The sequence below is a fragment of the Erinaceus europaeus genome, chromosome 4 (assembly GCF_950295315.1).
Source record: "Erinaceus europaeus chromosome 4, mEriEur2.1, whole genome shotgun sequence".
NCBI lineage: Eukaryota > Metazoa > Chordata > Mammalia > Eulipotyphla > Erinaceidae > Erinaceus > Erinaceus europaeus.
In genome coordinates, this window is record NC_080165.1 from 75,273,207 (window position 1) to 75,300,139 (window position 26,933).

The 26,933-nt window shown below is 40.1% G+C and overlaps 1 protein-coding gene across 1 annotated transcript in view; it reads right to left on the reverse strand.

Moving 5' to 3' along the window:
* COL19A1 (collagen type XIX alpha 1 chain) overlaps positions 1-26,933 on the reverse strand; it is a 388,031-nt gene that overhangs the window by 35,826 nt on the left and 325,272 nt on the right. Inside the window, exons 34-40 of the mRNA XM_060190822.1 lie at positions 25,725-25,769; positions 23,997-24,041; positions 23,845-23,907; positions 19,598-19,633; positions 19,212-19,256; positions 12,237-12,407; positions 9,505-9,571 (exon numbers count right to left, since the gene is read on the reverse strand). Of these exons, the coding sequence (XP_060046805.1) occupies positions 9,505-9,571; positions 12,237-12,407; positions 19,212-19,256; positions 19,598-19,633; positions 23,845-23,907; positions 23,997-24,041; positions 25,725-25,769 (472 nt within the window). The remainder of the gene's footprint in view (positions 1-9,504; positions 9,572-12,236; positions 12,408-19,211; positions 19,257-19,597; positions 19,634-23,844; positions 23,908-23,996; positions 24,042-25,724; positions 25,770-26,933) is intronic.

The following is a 26,933-nucleotide window of genomic DNA, read 5'->3' on the forward strand; positions in this document are numbered from 1 at the left end:
TCTTTCTCTCTCCCCTCTTTCTTCCCCTCCTCTCTCCATTTCTCTCTGTCCTATCCAACAACAGTGACATCAATAACCACAACAATGTTAAACAACAAGGGCAACAAAAGGGAAAATAAATCTTAAAAAAATTAAGGGTTGATTAGGTTGTGATTGGCAGATGCAATAATATTTGATATGAATTGAGCGAAGCATGCAGAAAAGTGGGCCCCACCCTAAGGTTCCAGGACTGGGGGAAACATAGTCTCTATAGTGGAAATGTGAGGTTCCTGCTGTCTTAGGTTTCAAGAAGACAATGGATAGTTATTGATATCATCACATTATTTGGTGATTGGGTTAACTTTGAAAAGTCCCTTTGTTAGGGTTTGGGGTATAATACCCTGCATCTTGTATATAGTGGTGCTATCAGTTGCTTCTGTTCTTCCTGGTCTAGGCTTTTGAGAGAGTCAACATATCAAAGACTCAGCCTATGTATTAAAAAGACTCAGTCTGTGTTTCAAGAAGTTCTAGACATATGATCAATTTTTCCCTCTCATATTAATTGAATAGTGGTTTATATGACTACACTTTAATAGGAGTGTACATAAACACCATTCCCACCACCAAAAGACTGTGTCCCATCCCAACCACCAACCCAACATCCCCCCCCACCACCTGGGAAGCTGAATGTCCACCCTCCCCATCACCACAGGGTTTTTACTTTGTTGCCCTACTCTCGACTTAATCAGATCCTGTTTTAGTTTCCCTTTCTGTTCTTCTTTCTCAACTTCAGTTGATGAGTGGGGTCATCCCATACTCATCTTTGTCTTTCTGACTTAGTTCACTTAACATAATTCCTTCTAGCTCTGTCCAAGATTGGCCAGATAAGGTGGGTTCATTGTTCTTAACAGCTGCATAGTATTCCATTGTGTATATGTACCACAGCTTTCTCAGCCACTCATCTGTTGTTGGGCACCTGGGTTCCTTCCAGGTTTTAGCTATTATGAATTGTGCTACTATGAACATGGGTGTACACATATCTTTTTGAATGGGCATTATGGAATCCTTGGGGTACCCCAGCATGCTTCACTTCAGACTGTGTCCAGAAACTTCAGGTTTGGAATGACAACCCTTCATCTTCATCACTCGGGTGAGACCTTTCCTTTCATAGTATTCTCTAATTCCATTCCAGGTGGTCCACTCCCCAATAAAGTCCCCAAACCTAGATATAGTCCAGGTCCTATGAGATAGAGCATATGTTCACACATGTCCATAAACCAGGGAAAAATATATACCTGAAAGCAGAAGTACACAAAAGTCTGCAGAGTACCCCCCAACACTTCATCTGCATTATTCCAGCCTTTAGGTCCATGATTGTTGAACAATATGTGTTGGTATGTTTCATATTGGTTTGGTCTCTTTCCCCCCACCAAGAGAACTGGTTTGGCCCTTGCTAGTTTCGTGAGCCCACTTTCTCCCCACCTCTATGCTACGTAGTTGGAGAGTTCTGCCAGCAGCCGCCAGAGAAGAAGGATGGAGGACAGAACTATGTGGTGATTAGTTTAAGGGTCTCTTTCTGCTGCCAGAGCAGAAAGACTGGAGAGCACATGTTTGCCTGCTCATGAATAAAGCTTCTCTGCCGTGTGTCTCTGGTTGTCTCTGTTCACTGCCGCGAAGCTAGCCAGGCCTGATGGAGCCCTGAATTTTAACGACAAATGGCGCCCACATGGACCTGACCTGCACATCTTGCAGATAAGTGAAGACAATTTGGCTACCTGTGCACTATGGCCTTCTCTTCTGCTTGTGAAGAGATCTCCAAAGGCCTCTGCCCTTTCTTCACGAGACTGTTTCGCTGTTTCTGGAACATTTATCTCTGGATCACTCTGTGGTTTCTGCCCAATGCCAGCCTGCAGGAGCCCAACGCCAGCCAGCATGAGCCAGCTTTCCGTAGTGTGGCGTGGGACATTGGGCGTGAGCTCCCTCCACGCTGCTCGGCTGCCGGGAGCAGGGCACCAGACATGGCAGGCAAAGCTGCAGCCTCTCATGGCCGCGCACCTCGGCCGCGTCTTCTGCACGGCTGGCCCGCCCGCCCTCCTGCTATGAAGTCTGGGCAGATCCCGGACCACTTGGAGACTGCGGGCTCCCTGCTGAAACTGGGCCCCCTGGCCAAGATCTCCAGCTTGGGTCTGAAGGCAGACGAGCTAGAATACACAGAGATTTGTCTAGAGATCGCAACCTACAATTCCTAGAAGTGGAGCTATGCGGGAGGCCACCTCCACATGGTGACCCCCCCCAACAACTAAGACAGTATAGATCTAAATTCATGTTTAATATGACATGTCTTCATAACAAAGGTTTCTCTCCCTGTGTATTAAAGACCATGTTTACGTGTGTGTTTAAAGTTTGGTAAACATTAACTTTAAGGTTAAAAATGTAACTTTAAGGCTATATTCTTACCAGACAGAGTTAAATGAAAAAGGTTTTCAACATAGTTCTCATAGAGGTAAAATTAATTTACATTCAAAGTCTGAGGTAAAAATTAGTTAAAAATCAATATATTTTAACTAAGTTAGTCTAAAAAAAAAAACCTGCGCACACCTAGGGTGTGTCTCCATCCTGAATGGGTGTAACAAAAGGTTAAACAGACTTATTGATATGTAAAATACTCAAATTCCTTCTCAGTTAAAAACGTTAGATTGCACTATGGTTATGCTAATGATTGTAACAGAGTTATCAATTGTGATAAACTTCTAACCTGCTACAAGTTTTGTTTCATAGTAAGTAAATTGCAGCTGTCAGGTTCTCTACAGAAAAGTGGAATTCCAATAGCTGACCTTCCTCATACCACCCCCTGGCAATTCTTCAGTGGACATCTGTTTTGGACTCACACTTCTATCAGACTCACTGGTACACCTCAGATACTTTGCACAAAACTAGCAGTTTCCCTTTACGCTGCTGGGTTTCTCAAAGACTGACTGGAGCCAGCTGCCTTGAGACTCTAGGCCATATCCCTGCATTGGATCGACCTTCCCATGGTGCATCTCGTGAGTACCCATTCATTGGGGAAACTGACGATCCTTCCTAGCCGACTGAATCCACATGGATCCCAGTCACTTTCAAAGCCAGCAACAAGCAGCTCCTGCCAGCTTTCAAGCTGTTGGTCCTGCTCTTCGAGTCCTCCAACTTAATGTTGAGGGGCTGTCCTTTGCCAAACGCGTTCTTATTGGTCAATTGGCGATTCAGCATCAGGCAGATGTTATCTGCCTACAAGAAACACATATAGCAGTCGATGAAGCTGCTCGATTCACCATCAGTGGATTCGATTTAATATGCTATAATCTCCATCCTAAACATGGCCGAGCCATCTACGCCAAATTGTGTCTTGCGGACGTTTACCATACGGCCTCTTCGACCTTCTACGACTCCATTACTATTGGAATTATTCAGCTCGTCAACGTATATAAGCCTCCCAGTGCCTCATGGGATAATGAGGTCCTGCCTAGCCCGAATCACCCAGCCGTTTACGTTGGAGACTTTAATAGTCATCACCAAGACTGGGGATATTCCTCCACTCGTGCTCTATCTTAGCTGACTGGGCTTCAGCGAATGACCTCTCCCTATTATACAATCCCAAACAGCCAGGCTCTTTTCACAGTGCTAGATGGAATAAAGACTCGTCACTCAACCTGTGCTGGATTAGCACAGTCAACGGCCAAGCCTTTCCCGCTACGAGACAAGTTCTCAAGATCTTCCCGCACAGTCATCACCGCCCAGCTATCATCCACATTGGTCTCCAGCTCCCACTGATTCTGTGCTCGGAGAAACTAAGATGGAACTTTCGGAAAGCAAACTGGCGTCTGTTCAGTGATCTTACCAACAAATCTATTCCTGCAATTCCAATTAACTCTATCCCCCCTGAAGATTCCTACAGGCGCTTCCGCCAAGCCATCTTCAAAGCAGCTTCCCAAGCCATTCCTCATGGGAGACGTGCTAACTATACACCTTGTCTTGATGCTGAATGCGAGCAACTACTAAAGCAGTATGATGAGTCGGGCGACCCAGATGTGGCTGACCATCTCATTGCCTCCCTGGATGCAGCATGCCAAGCCCGCTGGCAACAACTCACGGAAAGTCTGAACTTCACCCACTCAAGTAGGAAGGCCTGGAAGCTTCTTCACAGACTGGGTGCCGGTAGCCAACCCCCTCCCATCTCCCATCTTCCCGTATCTCCAAACTCAGTGGCCAGTCACCTAACTCAAGTTGGACGTGCTAAGATTGACCCAGTCTGGAAAAGAGAAATTTCCCATGAGTGGTCATCCCACTTCCGGTTATCTTGTCCATCTCCAAAAATCTCTCCCTTTACACTGTCTGAACTGGAAGACGCTTTGAAGAGGGTTAAACCGGGAACGGCTGCTGGCTATGATAACATCACCCCAGAACTCATTCTTAACCTGGGTCCCGTGGCAAAGAAGTGGCTCGCTTCATTCCTGTCCCACATCTTGGAATCTGAGTCTATGCCCAAAGTTTGGCATCGTGCGAAGATTATAGCGGTTTTGAAACCAAAGAAAGACCCAACACTGGCTGCCAGCTATAGACCAATTTCTCTCCTCTCTGTGTGTTACAAACTCCTTGAGAGGCTGCTTCTGTCACGTATTTCTCATCTTACAGAGAAATTCCTATCACCCGCCCAGGCTGGTTTCCGCCCAGGAAGATCTACCTGCGAACAAGCCCTGGCCCTCTCAACTTACATTGAAAATGGATTCCAGAAGAATTTAAAGACGGGTGCTGTCTTTGTTGATCTCACAGCAGCCTATGACACGGTCTGGCACCGTGGTCTCCTAGTCAAGATCTCAAGATGCCTGCCTCCATGAGTGGCCAACACTATATTGTTTCTTCTCCAAAACAGAAGATTCCGGGTACATCTGGGTGACAAGTCTAGCAGATGGATACTTGTCTCAAGTGGCCTCCCCCAGGGCTCTGTTCTGGCTCCTACGCTATTTAATATTTACATCAATGACCTCCCAGAAACTTCTTCAAGGAAGTTCGTCTACGCCGATGACATCTGCTGTGCAACTCAGGCATCCAAGTTCGACATCCTCGAGGAAACACTCACGAAAGACATGTCTCTGATATCTGATTACTGTAAAAAATGGCGACTAATCCCTAGCACTGCAAAAACGGTATCATCTGTTTTCCATCTACACCATGCCTCGGCCTCCCGTGAGCTTAATGTGCAGCTTGGCGATACAAGAATCCGGCATGAAGCCGAGCCAGTCTATCTTGGCATTACTCTCAATTGTACTCTGTCATTTCACAAACATCTCATAAAAACTGCAGCAAAGGTGGGCGCGAGGAATAACATCATTGCAAGACTGGCCAGCTCCTCATGGGGCGCGAGCGCTTCCACACTGCGATCATCATCTCTGGCATTATGCTATTCCACTGCAGAATACTGTGCCCCAGTTTGGTTCCGTAGCCCCCATGTCCACTTGGTCGATTCCAAATTATATTCCTCCATGAGGATAATTTCTGGAACCATCCATTCCACCCCGGTTCCATGGCTGCCAGTTCTTAGCAACATCGCCCCGCCAGATATTCGTTGGGATGCGGCATCATCTAAGCTCATTTCCCAAGTCTACGCTCGACCGGACCTCCCAATATACGCGGATATCTTCGCCCACCCTGTTCAACGCTTGACGTCTCGTCACCCAATCTGGTCCCCTACGCCTACACTGAACTTCTCTGTTCCAGTCTCTTGGAAACAGAGTTGGCAGTCAGCTGAGGTCAAGAACAAACACCTCATCGCAGACCCCTGCAAGCGTCAACCCGGCTTTGACCTAGCACGTTATGATTGGGCCCTCCTCAATCGCTATCGAACAGGCCATGGCCGGTGCGCCGCTATGTTCCATCGCTGGGGAGCCAGAGACGACCCGAACTGCCCCTGCGGCTACAGACAGACTATGACCCACATAGTCAACGACTGCCACCTCTCCAGATTCAAAGGAGGTCTCGAAACTTTACATCAGGCTCAACCTGACGCTGTTGACTGGCTACGGAAGAAGGGCAAACGCTAGAAGAAGAAGATCCCTGCCCCCATGCTAGGTAATGCCCACAGAGAAAAAAGAAATGTCCGTCGAGGCAAGTAATGCCCCCCAGAGGCAAAAAAACTGCCCCCCTAGGCCTTCCCTTGGCAGCACACTGGTTCTTTTTACTTACATGTTCCTCCATGTTTGTGCCAGTTTCTTTTTTGAAAATGTCTGTACAATATAGGTTTCTGTTTACCCCACACCCCTGATACTGTGGTCATTTAGTTAAAACAAAAGGGAGGAATTGTTGGTATATTTCATATTGGTTTGGTCTCCTTCCACCCACCAAGAGAATTGGTTTGGCCCTTGCTAGTTTCGCGGGCCCACTTTCTCCCCACCCTCTATGCTACGTAGTTGGAGAGTTCTGCCAGCAGCCGCCAGAGAAGAAGGATGGAGGACAGATCTGTGTGGTGATTAGTTTAAGGGTCTCTCTCTGCCGCCAGAGCAGAAAGACAGGAGAGCACATGTTTGCCCGCTCATGAATAAAGCTTCTCTGCCCAGCTGTGTGTCTCTGGTCATCTCTGTTCACTGCTGCGAAGCTAGCCCGGCCTGCTGGAGCCCTGAATTTTAACGACAAATATGTTTGGCTTTGTACGTTAACTCTCTTCTCAGCCAACAGGCTCCAGATGCCAGCATGATGCCTACCAGACTTCCCTGGATTGATGACCCCACCAATGAGTCCTAGAGCTCCCCTCCCACAGAGCCCCACCCTAGTAGGGGAAGAGAGAGGCAGACTGGGAGTATGGATAGATCAGTCAAGGCCCATGTTCAGCAGGGAAGCAATTACAGAAGCCAGACCTTCCACCTTCTGCAACCCACAAGGACCCTGGGTCCATACTCCCAGAGGGATAGAGAAGGGGAAAGCTACGAGGGGAGGGGATGCGATATGGAGATCAGGTGGTGAGAATTGTGTGGAGGTATACCCCTTCTATCCTACAGTTTTGTTAATATCTCCTTTCTTAAATAAATTTAAAAAAATTAAGAGTAAAGGGACTAGTATCTTGTAATTAAAAAGCATATATTTGTGGCTATTTTCCTTTTCTTCTTAAAAAGCACTGAGGTACATTCATTGAAATATCTTGAGGGTAGTTGTACAAAATTATAATTAAACTTGTATTTATAATATATTAAGATTACCATTAAAAGTCCAAATTATTTTTTAACTAAATAGTGATTTTTATGACTATAGGTTAATAGGAGTGTATATTAACACCATTCCTGCCACCAAAGGTCTGTGTCCATCCTCCCTACCCCCCACAGTGAAGCTGAACATCTAGCTTCACCCTCCACCCAGAGATTGTTACTTTGGTGCAATACTTCAAACTCAGATTCTGCTTTGAGTTTCCCTTTCTGTTCTTCTTTCTCAACTTCTGTTTATGAGTGGTATCATCCCATACTCATCTTTATCTTTCTGACTTAGCTCACTTAACATAATAAGAATCCAAATTCCATCCTTCACCAGAGTGAGCCCCACTTACTGGATTTACTCACTCCTCTAGACCCCTTTTCTTTCCAATCACCATTACTTTGATTGTATAGTCTAAAATTTTGTTTCTATTTACTTAGTTCATTTGGAATTTCCATTCTCATAATTATGGTCTTTTAAGGACATGGATGATATCTGAGACATTAATTGTCCCACGTCCAGGGTCTCCTCCATGGACACACTATCTTCACAGTTGCCAGGGACCTCAAATTTAGAATGGCCCCATGATTAGAATGCATGATGTTCTGCTATTGCAATTTTACAATTAAAACTTTGTTTATTCAACAAGAGAGATAGCTATCAACCTCAAAGAAAAATTACTAAGTCATAGACACCCTAAGATCCCTAATCTCATCTGCTCTACTCCTATTTTGGTTCCTGTTTATTAAACATTTTGTCCTGCTTTATATCTTAATTGTCTTTTAGCTACCAAGTCGAAGATGCAATTATGATTGCTTCCTGAACTCCATGGGCAGATGACTTCAGTAATGTTTCCTTTCCAGAGCCCTGCCCAACTAGGGAAAGATAGAAACAGGCTGAGAATATGAATCAACCTGTCAATATCTATGTCCAGCAGAGAAGCATTACCGAAGCCAGAACTCCCACCTTCTGGACCCCATAACGAATTTTGGTCCATGCCCCAGAGGGGGAGCAATGTTAGGGGAAGATGACTAGGGGACACTGAACTCCAATTCCATCAAGACTCGGAGAGAGAAGAGAAAAAAATGAAGGATATTCAGAAGTAGCAATAAGTGGATGTGTGACCTAGAAAGGAAGAGAAGCAGGATCATAGAATAAATGGGCAAACATACACAAATATAGGTAGTTACAGAAATAATAGTCAATCCATATCTGTGACCTTGGGAGAACCATTACAGTTTCCAGTGGAGGGGATGGGGACAGAACTCTGGGGGTGGAAGGGGTACAACTATACTCCTGTTATCTCATAATTTTCTAAGTCAATATTAAATCACTAATAAAATAAAAATAAAAATAAATAATTTATGAATAAGAGCTGCTTGAAATTTAATAACATAAGAGCACACATTTAAATTCTAAAAATATAAACAGTGCATAGTGAGAAATAGCTGACTTTAAAGATGTTTGCATAAGGAAAACCCAGAGATTGTTACCTGAAAACTCAAAATGAATGTACAGTGTGACTATATGTTGTTTTTTTTTTAAACAGGAATAGCAACTTAGACAACATTACTGAAGTGAATATATAAAGTATTAGAAAACTTTTTCTGAGCAGGTTCATATAGTAAAATTTTTAGGATTTTCAGGCTTTTGTGTTCCTGTCAGAGCTACTGAAGTCTGCTAAATATCATGGTGATATCCAGATAAAACATATTAAGGAGTAAGTGGAACTGTGCTCCAGTAAAACTTTATATGGACACAACTATGAAATTCTTATCATTTTCACATGACAAAAAATTCTTTTGAACACCATTAAAAATATCTTTCCTACATCTCTACCCCAAAGGGGACAAACATTCTTAGTTTGTAGGCTGTACACACACAGGTGTCAGGTGGATTTGGCTACTGAGTTGTAGCTTGCTGACTCTGATCTAGAAAAAGAGACTGTACCCTACTCTGGTTATGAGATCTCTGGGTAAGTGAAAGTCATTTATACATAAATATTTTTCAATTATGGTGATGTGGTGAGCATTTAGAAACACTACATAAAAAAGTGCTGTCATGTACCTAAATAATATTTTTACCTGTGCTATTTAAAAGATCAAGAATGATGAAAGTCATAGGTAGGAAAATTTAACATAGCATAAAGAAGATTTCAATATCAAACAGAGAAGTGCCATCATAAAATGGGTTACCTTCTGAGATGATTCTTGCAGAACCATGTTTTGGGAATGCTGATGGGATTCCCCACAGTGAATGGGAAGTGGGGACTGGTGGGGAAAAAAATCAGAAACTCTATTAAATAAATCAAACCTTCAAAAATTCGTAGAACTTCTTGGTTAATGTACTTCTTTATTTCTTCAAATGAAACTGCATCAGCCTAAAGAAGGAAAAATGATCTGTCAGAATAGAGCACAGCACACATGAATAAAGAGTACAAGTATTGGTTTGGCATGGACACTTGAGACTTCAATAGAGATACATTTATCAAGCAAAATACTTTTGGCAATTGACTATACTAGGCAAAGAATATCTTTTTTTTTTTATCAAACACTAGGCAGAATTTGGGTTGCATAATTGCTTTAAATGCTGTGAGCTCAAATCACAACTTGAGATATGAACATCTTTCTTATTAAGTAAAGAAGCATGGCTTCATACAATGAGGAATGACATTTCCCATTATTTCACTTCTGAAGTTACAAAATTTGAGCAGTGTTATAATGATGTTAGAATTCTAGGCATAATTAAACTTTGAGTCAATCCTCTAGCACTAGTACTTAAATGGTATGTATTTTGAAAGAAAGAGAACCTGAAATTCTAAGAACGCTGGCTTATTATTCAAAAGAAATAAAATGCTTTATCAAGGGGATACATGTAGTAAATCTTAAACATTTTATGGTAAAGTTTATTTTATAATGTATACATTAAAAGTATATTTGCATTAAGAAATGTTTCTTCTGTTCTATTTCTTCAGATGTGAGGGTGATCTGTCACCCCATTGATCTCCAGGATTGATTTGGCTGATCTGGCTGGCTAGGCAGGTATCCCCTTCCTCACCACTCCATGAAACTACTTATGACAGATTTATTTCTGAAAGTTAAATAGTTTTTTCTTTTCTTCCTTCTTTCCTTCCTTCCTTCCTTCCTTCCTCCCTCCCTCCCTCCCTTCTTTCCTTTCTTTCTCCTCCTTCCTTCCTTCCTTCCTTCCTTCCTTCCTTCCTTCCTTCCTTCCTTTCTTCCTTCCTCCTTTCTTTCCTCTGTGATACAGAGCAATAAAGCCTAGAATATTGTACAATCATGATACTGCTGAGTGACCTCTTGGGCCAATCTTTACTTAAATAGATAGCTAGACAGAGAGACAGATACCAAAACACAGCTCCATTATTCAGTCAGTTCCCTTTGTACTATCAATGGTCCCCCTGTGAGGAGCTAGAAAGTGAACCCAATGGATCAACAATGGTAGAGAATGTTCCATCTTCCAAAGGGAGGATGGACAACAAACTCTATGCTACACCTGAGGAAGATTGGTCGATATTGGGGCAGCCTGGAATGTCCTACTCATGACAACAGAATGTGAGCTTAGATCTAGAGGGATTCAGAGGTCACATAGGCTCCTCAGCTGATTATGGGCCCCAGGTCACATCAAATCAATGGGATTTACAGTCAACAATATTTATGCCCCCTTCCCATATTAGGGAGCTAACTCTATTCCCTGATCCAGCTTTCTGGTTTTTTTTTTCCAACCATGACATCATCTCCCCAGACAATAACTTGGATCCACCAGCATATCAGATTTCAGGCTCAGGGGAAAGAAAAAAAAAATAGTATAGCCACAGGCCCTTTGGAATATAATTAAGATATGTCTACTAGCTATATACAAAATGGAGGACCCTCCAACTCGTCATCTGCACTATTCCAGTCCTTACGTCCATGATTGGTCAACAATTTGTTTAGCTTTGTATGTTAGCAATGTGTCCTAGAGCTTTGCTTCCCCAGAGCCCTTCCCCACTAGGGAAAGAGAGAGACAGGCTGGGAGTATGGATCAACCTGTCAATGCCCATGTTCAGCTGGGAAGCAATTACAGAAGCCAGACTTTCCACCTTAAGCATCCCACAATGGCCTTGGGTCCATACTGCCAGAGGGTTAAAGAATAGGAAAGCTATCAAGGGAGGAGATGGAATACAGAGTTCTGGTGATGGGAATTGTGTGGAGTTGTACCCCTCTTATCCTATGGTTTAGTCAATGTTTCCTTTTTATAAATAAAAAATTTAAAAAAAGAGAAAAGAGAAGACATTGGCAAGATACACTTACTTAGCCAGTGAAATAACTTACTTGTATGGTGTACTGCTTTGCCATGTGTAACCTGGGTTTGAGTGCAGCCTTCACTACCTTAAAGCAAGCTTTTTTTCAGTCTCTTTCTCTACTTTTTTTGTGTATACATATTTACTTATTCTTTTAAAGATTTATTTATTTTATTGAGTTATAAAGACCAAATCACCACTCAGTTTATGATGATCCTGGGGACTAAACATGCAGTCTTTTAGCATGAATATCAGGTACACCAAACCACTATGTAATTTCCCTGGTCCTAAAATACAATTATGCTAAAATGTAAAACAAAATAAAACAAAAAAAAAAAACGAAAGTGAACCCAAGGCTGCATCTATAGTAAGGTACATGCTTTACTTACTAAGACATTCTCTAGACTTGTAAATGGAGTAGTCATATGTGCTACCTATGTATTACAAAGAGACACTAAAGATAACATTGAAGAAAATACTTTGGAGTCAGTCAAATAATTGACCCTGAACAAATCAATTCTCAGCTTCTGTATTTGTGAAATTGAGATTAAAAGGATATCTATATTTATTTGTTAGTTGAAAAGGTCCAGTGAGGTAACCTATGGTAAGTGCTGAGCAGAGGATCTGGTATATAACTTAAAATGAAACTATTGCTATCCTCATAGTGATCAGTTCTAGATCACTTAGTTTATTTAGAAAGCACTATACTGCATATGATGGATATGAATGTTTGGGCACCACTTACCGTAGTGCCAGGGATGCCTGGTTTGCCTGGAGGACCTTGGTGTCCGGGGGAACCCACAGAGCCCTTGTTTCCTTGTGGCCCCATAGGACCTATGGCCCCTTTAGTCCCTGGAAGCCCTGGTTTTCCTTGTTCACCTTGTGGGCCTCTGTCTCCTGGAATTCCTTGATCACCCTATTAAGAAAAAAAAAATAACAGTTTCTCCTAGTGCTACAAGTGATTTTTTTTGGGGGGGATTAATGGTTTACAATAAATACAGTTGTTGATACATGTGTAAAATTCCTCAGTTTTCTGCAAAACACTCTCACCTCCAGTCTATGTCTCCTCTAAGATATGAAATACCCCCTTGCCCCAAGTCCTTTACTTTGATCCAATACACCAAACCTAGTCCAAGTTCTACTTTGTGCTTGTCCTTTCTGTTCTTATTTATCAGCTTCTATCCATGAGTAAGATCATCCCATATTTATCCTTCTATTTCTGGATTATGTTACTTAACATGATTTGTTTAAGCTTCATCCAAGATGAGGTGAAGAAGGTGAATTCATAATTATTCATAGCTGAGTAGTATTTCATTGTGTATATATACCACAACTTTCTTAGTCACTCTGTTGTTGGATACGTAGGTTGCTTCCAAGTCTTGGTTATTAGAAATTGTGCCCACTATGAACACAAGTTTACTTGGAGCTTTTGGATGGGTGTGTTTGACTCCCTAGGATATGTCCCCAGGAGAGTCACAGCCAGATCACAGGGTAGGTCTATTTCTAACCTTCTGAGAGTTCTCCAGACTGCTCTGCATAGGTGTTGGATCAATTTAAATTCCCACTAGTAGTGCAGGAGGGTTCCCTTATTCTTTCCAGAATTTGTTGAAGGTTCCCACAATCTCTCCAGCATTTTTTTTGTTACTATCCTTTCTCATGTATGACATTCTCAAAGGAGTAGAACTACAGTTTTTAAAAGATTGTCAATTCATAAACACCTAGAATTGCCAAAACCATCTTGAGGAAAAGAAACAGAAATGGAGGCATCACACTCCCAGACCTTAAACTATATTATAAAGTCATCATCATCAAAACAGCATGGTACTGGAACAAAAGTAGGCACACAGACCAGTGGAACAGAATTGAAAGCCCAGAAATAAATCCCCAAACCTATGGGCATCTAATCTTTGATAAGGGGGCCCAAAGGATTAAATGGAAAAAGGAGGCTCTCTTCAATAAATGGTGCTGGGGAAACTGGGTTGAAACATGCAGAAGAATGAAATTGAACCACCTTATCTCACCAGAAACAAAAATCAACTCCAAATGGATCAAAGACCTAGATGTCAGACAAGAAACAATCAAATACTTAGAGGAAAACATTGGTAAAACAGTTTCCCACATACACCTCAAGGACATCTTTGACGAATCAAACCCAATTGCAAGGAAGACTAAAGCAGAAACAAACCAATGGGACTACATAAAATTGAAAAGCTTCCGCACATCCAAAGAAACTATTAAACAAACAAAGAGACCCCTCACAGAATGGGAGAAGATCTTGACATGCCATACATCAGACAAGAAACTAATCACCAAAATATATAAAGAGCTCAGCAAACTTAGCACCAAAAAAGCAAATGACCCCATCCAAAAGTGGGCAGAGGATATGAACAAAACATTCACATCTCAGAGGAGATCCAAAAGGCTAACGAACATATGAAAAAATGCTCTAGGTCACTGATTGTCAGAGAAATGCAAATTAAGACAACACTAAGATACCACCTCACTCCTGTAAGAATGGCATACTTCAAAAAGGACAGCAGCAACAAATGCTGGAGAGGTTGTGGGGACAGAGGAACCCTTTTACATTGCTGGTGGGAATGTAAATTGGTACAGCCTCTGTGGAGAGCAGTCTGGAAAACTCTCAAAAGGCTAGACATGGACCTTCCATATGATCCAGTAATTCCTCTCCTGGGCTTATACCCCAAGGACTCCATAACACCCAACCAAAAAGAGGTGTGTACTCCTATGTTCATAGCAGCACAATTCATAATAGCTAAAACCTGGAAGCAACCCAGGTGCCCAACAACAGATGAGTGGCTGAGAAAGTTGTGATATATATACACATAGTATACAATGGATTACTATGCAGCTATCAAGAACAATGAACCCACCTTCTCTGACCCATCTTGGACAGAGCTAGAAGGAATTACGTTAAGTGAGCTAAGTCAGAAAGATAAAGATGAGTATGGGATGATCCCACTCATCAACAGAAGTTGAGGAAGAAGATCTGAAAGGGAAACTAAAAGCAGGACCTGACCAAATTGTAAGTAGGGCACCAAAGTAAAAGCCCTGTGGTGAGGAGTAGACATGCAGCTTCCTGGACCAGTGGGGGGTGGGAGTGGGTGGGAGGGATGGGTCACAGTCTTTTGGTGGTGGGAATGCTGTTTATGTACACTCCTAGTAAAATGTAGTCATATAAATCACTAGTTAATTAACATGAGGGGGAAAATTAATTGTATGTCTCAAAGTTTTTCAAAACACAAACTGAATCTTTTTAATATATAGGCTGTGTAATTGATATGCAGACTCTCTCAAAAGCCTAGACCAAGTAGATCAGAAGCAACCAATAGCACAGCTATATACAAGATATTGGGTACTGTACAGCAAACCCTAACAAAAGGACTTTTCAAAGTTAACCCAATTACCAAATAATATGATGATAACATTAACTATCGATTGTCTTTTTGAACCCTAAGACAGCAGGAACCTCACATCTCCACTACTTCCCCCAGTCCTGGAACCCTTGGATAGGGCCCACTTTCCCGTATGCCTCTCCCAATCCATATCAAATAATATTGCACCTGCCGATCACAACCTAATCAATGCAACGACTGCCACCTCAACATGCTTCACTTCAGACTGTGTCCAGAGACTTCACATGTGGAATGACAACCCTTCAGCTTCATTATTCGGGTGAGACCTTTCCTTTCATAGTATACTCTAATTCCATCTCAGGTGGTTCACTTTCTAACAAAGTCCCCAAACCTAGATATACACCAGTTTCTTTGAGAGAGAGCATATATTCACACGTATCCATAAACTACTGCAAAATATATACCTGAAAACAGAAGTACACTAGAGCTTGCAGTGAGTACCTCCCTAACACTTCCTCTCCACTATTCCAAGCTTTGGGTCCATGATTGCTCAACAATTTGTTTGGCTTCGTATGTTAACTCTCTTTTCAGTCACCAGGTTCCAGATGTCATCAGAATATCGGCCAGGCTTCCCTGGACTGAAGACCCCACCAATGTGTCCTGGAGCTCCGCTTCCCCAGAGACCCACCCTACTAAGGAAAGAGAGAGGCAGACTGGGAGTATTGACTGACCAGTCAACACCCATGTTCAGCGGGGAAGCAATTACAGAAGCCAGACCTTCTACCTTCTGCAACCCACAATGACCCTGGGTCCATGCTCCCAGAGGGATAGAGAATGGGAAAGCTATCAGGGGAGGGGGTGGGATATGGAGATTGGGTGGTGGGAATTGTGTGGAGTTGTACCCCTCCTACTGTATGGTTTTGTTAATTAATCCTTTCTTAAATAAAAAAAAGAAAAAAAATGAAGTAGAATATAAAAAAAAAAGATTGTCAATTCATTTTGGCACATATTAGCTCTGAGGCCTTGTGTAAATGACTTCAACTTTCTGTACTTGCTTTTATTTTCCATAAAGTGGGGACATAATAAGTATCTACTAAGTAGGAAGATGTAGAGAAATAAATGAATTAACTTAGGGTAAGTACTTAGAGCAATACCTAACACAGAAAAAAAAGTTATTAGTAAAGTCAGTTGTATTTGGTTGCCCATTCATAAAGATGACACTTATGAAATTCAGGGTAAGATTTCATTTCTGGTTTGGGTTTCCTTTGCAATAATAATTAAAGACTGATTATCAGGATGATTTACCTTCATGATTGTTCACACAGAAAAACTTGAAGACACTACAAATATTTCTTAAATCATGTTTTTTTTCCCTGCTTCACTTTATATGGTCTTTAAAAACTGTTTTATTTCTTATTAGTATTTTTTTTACATGTGTATGTGGTATGCAGTCATGCTGTGTTCTAAATATATTCAGGAATTTGAAGAAATAGAGAATCTGGAAAGTATATAATGGGAATGGAGGGTTGTCACTAGCATCATTACTTAATAGCATAAATTGACTAGAGGAGAATTTACTGAGTAAGGTGCTATAGAGCACCTTAAGTGTTTACACAGTAAGGTGCTATAGAGAAAGGTTCTATGAGATGCCTGAGTCTGATAACAAGTTTTTTTTTAAAGCTATCTCTGTCTTGCAATGCGTTTAAGCATTATACTATTCTATGGGTTTGAGCATGAGACTGTTTACGTGTGTGTGTGTGTGTGTGTTTGTGTGTGTGTGTAGAAAGAGGTATAATGGCAGGTGTTTCCAATTCTGATTTCAATCTCCAAAAATAGTTTTAATGGATCATAACGACATCCATTTATTCCCATGTTATCACTGACTGCTTTTAAATTACTATAGCAAAGCCAGGTTCAAAAGTGAGCATCTAGTTTGCAGAGTCCAAAATATTTGCTACTGTCTCTTGACAAAATTTTTGCTGATCCTTACTTTAGGAGAAACAAAAATAAGTATCATATAATATACCTGACTTAAATGATACCTCATAGTATTTTGAATGACCATACACTTCCAAATGTTTAATAGAAATTGAAAAAAAAAAACTTTTCAGCATTTCTTTTTAAAAGAAACTCCTTATAGATTTTAATTCCTTCCAAAATATATCCTTCCATCTCAAAGAATCTTTTGGATATGCAATTTTATTATCCCTTGCAAATATATCATGGTGGCATATGGATGTATGGCATGGGTAGTAAAATAAAAAGGTACACAGTTACAGAACTAGTTTGATTTAACAATTTGAGTTCTGACGCAGTATGAAAGGAAAGTCTATCAAGGCTTATCAAGGTGTAGAAGTGGACAGCAGTAGTTCTAAATTACTTAGGTCTCCTGTGTGCCTGTCTGGGTTGCAATGTATCCCAATTTGATGATGCCTTGTATTTATGTGCACTGTTTTTATTCTGCGATGATCATGCTGCTTCACAAACAATTGAAACATATTGGTAAGAGGCAGATGTTATTTCCATTTTATAGAAGGAAAAGTCTATAAGTTCTGCATGTAGCTCTTTCTGTGGTAGTCAGTCAATGCCAAAGTCTGTGAAGATACAACTTCCCCCCTTTTTTTGTCAACATATTTGATAAATAATAATTAGAGTTTTGGTGTATTTGCTGAATTTTCTTTTTCTAAATATTTATTTATTCCCTTTTGCTTCCCTTGTTGTTTTATTGTTGTAGTTATTATTGTTGTTATTGATGTCATCATTGTTGGATAGGACAGAGAAATTGAGAGAGGAGGGAAAGACAGAGACACCTGCAGACTGCTTCACTGCTTGTGAAGTGACTCCCCTGCAGGTGGGGAGCCAGGGGCTCGAACCAGGATCCTTAAACTGGTTCTTGCGCTGTGCACCACCTGTGCTTAATTCTCTGCACTACTGCCTGGTTCCCTTTGCTGCATTTTTTTTTTACAGTTTCAGACATGGTGTTTAGTTGTTTTCCTACTCTTGACCACCATAAGTGACCATGTTATAACCTCATCAGTCAACTTATTAGATACTAAATTCTCTAAAAATATTATTTTTCTTTTTTGAATGTATACCCCTCTATCTCTCATAAACAGGGTCTGCAATGGTTACTATGTAGGCCAGTTTCATAAGTCTTAAAATCCTATTACTCTGTTTTTGCCTTCTAGTAGTCTCTTAAAAGAAGTGTTTTGAAAACTTGCTTTCCTTCTATCTTGATTAGAAAATACCAACAAAGAAAAACCAAATAAATTGTTATATCCTTTACTGAAAAAAAAAGGCAGGTATTTGAATTTAAAGTAATTGAAATATTCACTTCCCCAGCTCTGGAAGGTGGTGGCCACAAAAATATAATGGAATCTTGTATTGAAGCTAACATAAATTTTACATGTAATTCTTTAATTTGTGATGACTTTGCCAGAGCCAAACTCCACTTCTCTTGATTTAGAAATAATGACAATAGAGGAACAATTATAGAAGTCAATTTGATCATAGACTAAAGAGATACAGGCATAAACCATACAAATTAAAGAAGAAATAATGGAGCTAACAGCAATGCTCCCTCTATAACTATTAAAGGTAAATGTAGATCTATATATAGTGAAAAGATGGCCATTGTACTTAGTTTAGTGAAAAAAAAAGCAATTTTTAAAAAAAGTATGAACTAATTTTTAAAAAAATATCAATATTTGTTTGTATAATGGCCTTAAGAATGCTGATGTATCCAAGGAGTGTGATGGAAATATGTTTAAACAGGCTGGAGATATGGACCAAGTTGTCAATGCCCATGCCCAGTAGAGAAGCAATTACTGAAGCCAGACCTCCCACCTTTGGCACCCCACTACCTGATGGGGGGGGGAGAGAAAGGAGAGAGATCTGCGAGAGCAGGAGCTGAGAGCCCAGAGGGGGGGGCTTTTTTATTGGGCAACAACCAGGGGTGCCGTGTGGGGCCAGGATTGGTTGAAGGGGGCACTGCTAGGATTTCGCGGGGTTGGTAAAACCTGGGGGCGGAGACTGCATCAGAATAATTCCTCAGCAACATTACTAGTCGTTTTAACTATATGTTCAATTCTCCCACTTTCTAGCCTCTTAAACTGCTCTGCCAGTGGTTCTCAGCTAAGGAAATTTGCTCTGAGTGGGGCACTTGGTGATGTCTGGATACATTTTTAGCTGTAGTTTTATCTCCAGGAGAGATCTAGGACCACACACACCCAATCCATGAAATATTGGCATGTTTTTAGGGAGTTATGTAAGTAATTATATAACTCAAATGATGGGAAATTACAACAGATAGTCTAACATAAGGATTACAATAGTACTCTACATACACGTTCTCCTTTGGGTCCTCTATCTCCAGGCTTACCCATGATGCCCTGTAAAAAAGATATTTCAAAATGAAAAATAACTGCCTGCCAAGACATTTTACCAATCTGCTTGATATGGTATTCTGGAAGCAGTTTTTCAAAAGAAATTTTATTTTAAAGTTTTCCTTATCTATTCATGCATGGGCATGTAAGACAGATAAATGGATAAGTGGATATAGATGGTAGATAGACAGAGAGACAGACAGACACACACACAAAGAGACCAGAGCACCACTTCAACATATAGGCTATTGGAGATAAAAATGTGGCCTCATACATGCAAGTTCTGTGTTCTACCCCTCTGGGTCATCTTCCGAATAGTTGAGAATTTTAAGTGACATTTTCCATACCTGAGCACCTGGTAAGCCATCTTTTCCATTTATTCCCTATAAAGACAAAAATAATTACTGTTTATAATTCTTCATTAGCAGAGAGAGAGTTAAACACAACAAAAGGCAAGGTTTCAAGGATTTAATCATATTTATAGTGGGTTTTTTGGCAGGATAGTGTGCTGAAATGAAATATAAAGTAGAATCAGCTCCAACTTCAAATTCTGACTCTTACTAGTCACTTACTAGTTCCATTTACTTCAGGAAGCTTACTTGACTTTAACAACACAGGCTTCTTCATATATAAAGTGAGAATAAAACATTGGCCTTAAAACTATAGGTTTAAAACTACAGAAAATGCCTAGCTCACCGTAAGTAGTCAATAGGGTTATTTTCCTTATATATTCTAATATATATATATATATTAGAGCAATAAGAAGGTGCCCTACAGTGCTAGGTGTCTGATGCATGGCATTTACCATTACCTTCTAAAACGTTTTCCAGCACAGAGAGTCATTCTCAGTAAATGGTCTGAGTTGCTGCTGGGGAAATTTCATAACATAGTCAGAGCATGATCCTATTATGAAATAAGACTGACTGTCAACCAGAGAACACTGTTATTTTTCAGTTGGAAAATATGAAAGCAACAGTAAGTAATCTGTAATCACAGGTTTTGAGAGTATTAGAAAACTGGAAGTTTTCTGAACTTTACAAGGCAGTTCCAGAGGTAGTAATAAAGCCTTGTCCTGTTCAGAGATTTATAAGTCTAGGTGAACTATTGGCTGGGAGATGCAAGAAGGAAAAGCACTTAGGGTCAAATCAAATACCTGGAGCCCAACAGCAGATGTGTTTTTGAGATTTGATTTGAAGAGGGAGATCAAGGTGAGGGAAATGATTTCTTAGCCAGCAGGCAATTGCATGGACATGCTTTTCTGAAAAGCCTAGGAGACTTTTATTGTGCTAGAATGGATTGTATGAGGATGAAATTGCAGACAACTGCATGTTTTCACTGGTGTAAATTACACTCAAATCTGTCACAGTTGATAACCCAACCAAAGTCTTCTAACCTCTCTGAAACATCCTGGGAATTATCAAGAGTGCTTTAACTAAGAACATGTTGCATGAAGTGCATGGTTCAAAGAATTTATTATACCCAGAGACATAAGAAACAAAGATAAAGCTGATTAAGGAGAGGATACGAAAGAAGTATCTGTGTCACTTGAATAAAAGAAGATAAATGTAGCGCAACAATGTAATTCATGTTCTTGATAAAAGCAGAAAAGAAATAACCCTATAACCTATTTTTTGTCTCCTGCAATTCATCAAAACCTGTCATGTGTGTTCTCTTTCCTATATGAGGTGCTACTAACTTGATATCCACAGAGGGTTTCTGCTTTCAGAGATTTTGACAATAACCTATACACATTGGTCTCTCTCCCTCCTCATTTCACTTACTTGGAAGAATACATTCCTGTGTATAACCAGCTTTCTGCGTGTATTTGAGGAATTGAATGTGGTTGAAGAAAAACAGCTATCTTTGGTTCTTTGTTCCATGCTTAATGTTTGACTGCAGATCGCATGAAATCCCTTATAATTAACCAGAATTACTGGGTCATTCTATACTTCCTTATTTGACTCCCTTTGCTTTTCTCCAAAAGTAATCATTTCTGTATTTTCATCTCTTTGAACCTCTAGCATCACCACACCATTCACCTTGCTCATATATTGACTTCTTTCACTGAGAAAATAAACAGAGGAAAAAAACAACTCATTTTACATGTACTTGTACTGATTTCTAATACTCTCACTCTCTTACTAAGAAGGATGCACTAAAGAAATATGGAGGGCCAAACAGAGGGAAACTTGGACTAGGTATATGAGGAAAGTGGGAGCAGGGGGATAAGTGGGTGCTAGGGACCCAATATACAATGGTGTACAAGAATTTAAGTTGGTGCTGGGTTGGGGAGACCGCATGGTTATGCAAATGATTTTCAAGACTGAGGCTCTGAGGTCTTAGGGTCAGTCCCCAGCACCACCATAAACCAGAGCTGAGCAGTGCTCTGGTCTTTTTCTCTGTGTATCTTTTCTCTCTCTAAATAAAATAAGATAAATCATATCTATCTATCTATCTATCTATCTGCAAAAAAATAAAACCAACCAACTAAACAAACCAAAAAAAACAGAGCAGTGCTCAACTAGGCTTATAGTATGCCAGAGATTGAACCTGGAAACCGGGAGCCTCAGATATGACAGTTATTTGCACAAACACTATGTTGTCTCCTTGGCCCTTGCTCCAATGTGTTTCAATCCTACTTCAAGTGAAATTCAAACTTTATTAATAATGTAGAAGTGCCTTATGGCTGATCACTGTCTTCCTCGCCCTCAGCATCATTACCATTCTTTAAAAAGTTTATACTTGGGGGCCGGTGGTGGCACACCTGGTTGAGTGCACATGTTACAATGAGTAAGGGGGATGCATTGGATCGACCTTCCCGTGGTGCATCCCGTGAGTACCCATTCATTGGGGAAACTGACGATCCTTCCTAAACGTCAACCCGGCTTTGACCTAGCACGTTATGATTGGGTCCTCCTCAATCGCTATCGAACAGGCCATGGCCGGTGCGCCGCTATGTTCCATCGCTGGGGAGCCAGAGACGACCCGAACTGCCCCTGCGGCTACAGACAGACTATGACCCACATAGTCAACGACTGCCACCTCTCCAGATTCAAAGGAGGTCTCGAAACTTTACATCAGGCTCTACCTGACGCTGTTGACTGGCTATGGAAGAAGGGCAAATGCTAGAAGAAGAAGAAATGAGTAAGGACCCAGGTTCAAGCCCCCGATCCCCATCTGCAGGGGGAAAGCTTTAAAGTGGTGTAGCAGGGCTGCAGGTGTCTCTCTGTCTCTCTCCCTTTCTATCACCCACTTCCCCTCTCAATTTCTTGCTGTCTCTATCCAATAAATAAATAAAGATAATCTTAAGAAACTTAAAAAGAAGAAAAGTTTATTCTTGGCTTTGTGTTTTTTGCAATACCTGTATTCACTCTATCAAATATTTATTCCTTATGAAACAGTGCCCTTCTCCATGTTATTCAACCCTTGGTTTGATCTCTCACTTCACATAGACTTCTGGTCAGGTGGCATACCTTGTTTTTTGCCATATCAAAATGACATTTCAGTATTCACCCTGCTTAGATCATCTTCCGTAAGTTGTGTGTAGGTATGCACTTACTTGCTGTATGTATTACTCTGGAATATAACCCCTATGGGTTATGAGTTTCTAACATCTAGAACACTGTCTAGTGTATGGTAAATACTCAAAAAATATTTGTTGAATAAACAAGTTTTTTTGCATTATCTCCTGGAGGTCAATGGTTTAAAGGGGTTGAGAATGAGGAGCTGGTAAGAGGAATTGAAAGGAGGAGACAATAATGAAGATGTTATTTATTAATCACCTTTTGGAGAAAGGTACTAAATAGTTACTGCATGTTAAGTTACGTAAATGACACACAAAACCCTCTGAATCTTAAGTCACACTCAGATCTTCTGGACTCTAAATTGCAAATGCTTCCCTTCATTTCCTACCTCTGATGGTAGGTAGGGAATGTTCTAACCCTGATGGTTTCATACAAATACTGAATCAGTCTCATGAGTTCTAGGTTTCTTGTTCACCTTTAGTCCTTTTTCCTTCCTACATATACCACAGTAAATAGACAAATCAAAGGAGAGAGACCTAAAGAATAAAATTGAAGAGGGTATGTCCTTTCATGTTTATATCGCCTCGAGCGGTAGCACAGTGGGTTAAGCGCACATGGCGCAAAGCCAAGGACCAGCGTAAGGATCCTGGTTTGAGCCCCTGGCTCCCCATCTGCAGGGGGAGTCACAGGCGGTGAAGCAGGTCTGCAGGTCTTTCTCTCCCCATCTCTGTCTTCTCCTTCTCTCTCCATTTCTCTCTGTCCTACCCAACAACAACATCAATAACAATAACAATAATAACTACAACAATAAAACAAGGGCAACAAAAGGGAAAATAATAAATAAAATAAATATCAAAAAAGAAAAAAGTATTAAAAATATCACTATTGTTACTTAGAATAAAGATACTTCACAGAGAGAAAAGACACTTAGAATCACACTAAAAAAGTAAATCCATTTGCAGGACCTATTCTTACTTTCTTGGAAAATACTTACTCAAATCTTACATTTTCTAAGTAGATAGGTGAAAAGACATGCACAGAAAATTTCCCAAACCATCTAAAGTACTTACTGGTTTTCCTGAAGGTCCTTCTGGCCCAGGGAAGCCTATATCTCCAACAGGTCCTCTCTCACCCTATAGGTATGTCCACAGACAAAAACTGTCAAAAGAAGCTTTCAAAATGCATACAATTAAAATTGTTAAGTAAACAAGTGCCAACTCACAGGTTCCCCTGGAACTCCTGGAGGTCCTTGGGCTCCAGGCTTTCCCTGGGAAATCAAATTAAAGGGGTTAGGAGTGAAATTATGAAAAAAAAAATATTCTTTCCCTTCCCACTTGTGAGTTAATGTGTGGCTTTCTACACCAAAGACTTTCTTTATTGGACAGAATAAGGGGAGAGGATGGTAGGCATGGCTTTTCAGGCTCTAGGTATAGACTGTAGTGCTGTTCTCCAAAAGTAAATATAGGTGTACAACAAAGGGGCCTGACAGGAGAATAGTATTTCAGAAAACTTTAAAACCATGTATCATCATTATTGAAAATAATCCCATGTATTTTTTTTTTTACTAACTTTTTTTTTTATTTTTTACTTTAGGGGGGCGGGAGGGCACAAAGAAGTCTTTCCTGGAGGGTTTATAGCAATTTAACCTGGGGGGGAATCACATTTTACTTGAACAACTATATTTGACCAAAATAGAGAGGACAAGATTGATTTGTTAAAACACACTGACTTGGAGGACTGATAATAAGGAAAATCTAGGTCATAGAGACAAGAGAGGAAGATAGTTTAATAGAAACCATCACCCAAACAAAGGGACTCTTCACAGAAGGAGAGAAGAGCTTTACATGCCATACATCAGACAAAAGGCTAATAACCAAAATATAGATAGAGCAACATGTTACATCTTGGTCCAGAATAACCAGATGAGGGGATGCCATTTTTTATAAAGAACTGCTTTCTAAGGATAATAAATTGTATTTGTACTTTTTAAGATTTAGCAATGAAGTAGGGTGACTGGTGGTTTGTTAAGGAAAGCATGTGGTTTTTGTCTATAGTGGAAGGCAGTGGGTGGTGGCAACTCTGAGTAGTGGTAGGATTTAGCAGATGTCAGTGAGGGGTGACAATTGGTCTGTTCTTTTCTTTCTTATGATCATATGACTCAAGCACATGGTTTTCATTGACCTTTTTACCCAAAACCTAACTCTTAGTGGCCTGTAGCAAAAGGATAAATGATCTCTTCTTCATAAAGCATGGCCACAGAATTTTAATTAGCACATCATGAATGAATATCAGAATGATCCCTAGGGTTCCTAGAAATGATTTCAACCTTTCCTGGAGCACTTCCTATTCATTTGAAAAGACCTTGATGAGATTAAAACATTTAACACCAGAGAGCAACAAAAATGATTGAGGGGATTGAAGGGCTAGTTTATGAGGGATCATTAGCAGCAATAAAACTCTGCTATGAACAATGAGCTGAGGGAAAGCTCAGGCAGATTGCAGCTTAATATTAATAGAAAAAGCTTGAAGTACATGCCTCAGGATGAGAGCTTTGCCTTTTGAGGATCAAGAAACCTTGAAATATGAGAAGAATAGAGAAACAAAGCAAGCTTCTTAAAGCAGATTTTAAACTACCTATTAATATATAGACAGATATGCATTATAGGTATGATACTGTAGCATCAGGTAATTGTTCTTCCTTTTTGTGACATCCACATTCCTGACCATGAAAATGAGTGAGCTGGGTAGGAAAAAGACAAAAAAAAAAATTCTTAAAGTGAAAAAGGGGTATTTTTTGAGATGAGAGACAGTTTCATTTTTAAACTAGAAGTTTTGAAAAGTTAATGATTTAGAAATTATAATGTGGGCCTCAAAGTCAGCAGCTCTAGGGGCTTATTGTGAAGAGACAAATTGTTACCCAAAACAGTAACTGCATATAATCTGGACTCACTGATATTCCGGCTATTCCTGGGTCACCTGCTGGACCTCGGTCTCCCTGTTGGAATTAAAAAAAAGTTAATTGTTGTATCTAGAGCATAGTTACCTATAAAATTAATGCTTAAATATAATCTAGATTTTGTAAAACCTTCTCTTTGGATATGACAAACTATCAATATCAGTGGTTCTGAATCAGAAAATTAGATGTAAAGGTAGAAAAATGAGTAGTCAATTAAACTTATTATAGTTTTAAAAATTATCAAATCAAAGAAAATAATTTCAATAAAAGCAAGCATTATGTTATTATTTTATCTAGTTTTAATGGGTGTTAATTCACAGTTGATCAGTATTTTATTCCCTATATACATAATTTATTACTATTACTTAAAATAGTGAGCATGTGGATGGCTTCTAAAATACTTTTCCTAAACTTGTCTCAGTGAATGTAGGATTCATATAAAGATACTGAGAAGTAGGGGTTTTGTAGTTTTCTTCACCGGGTCAATTAGAAGACTCCTTGAATCATTCTCAACAGCAGTGACTCAACTCTTTCTCCAAAGATAATGTGGTATTCTAGATAAAGCTGACATTGCTAAAAACACTAATGATTATATATGGGATAATAAAATGGCAATTTTGGTAGGGCAGAACTTATATTGAAAAGAACTTCATAACTTCACTCCAGGACATAAAAATAAAAGGTTTGATTAAATGATGAGATATAGTTTGTTCTTGGAGGGCAAGACAATGTTGTAAAGGTGTCATGATACCAAAACTAGTTTATAAATTTAACACATTTCTTACATAATTATAGCTTGTCTTCTCCCTTCCTTTTAAAGTCCAGCAAATGCTCCCACCAATGTAGTGAAATAGTCATATCTGATCTGGTGAAGTTCACATATAACCTCTGTTCTTAAGTCCAGTAGGCAATGTTTGACTATCCTGACTGACTTCATCCTTTGCTCATTCATGCTTTTCTTTCTAGATCTCTTAGTGGTGGATAGTCTTAAGACTTGGTCCTTGATCCTATTTTCCCTTTGAAAAATATACTATCAGTCTCTTGATGATTTTATTTAATCTTTTAATTTTAATAGAGCCTTTGTATGTATAGGACAATACAGGATGAATCCTCAGTGAACTGTAGTCTATTGCAGCAAATTTGGGGACTCAGAGGAGGGAAGGGAGGAACATGAAGGAAATGTTGGGGACTGGGATCCAGTGG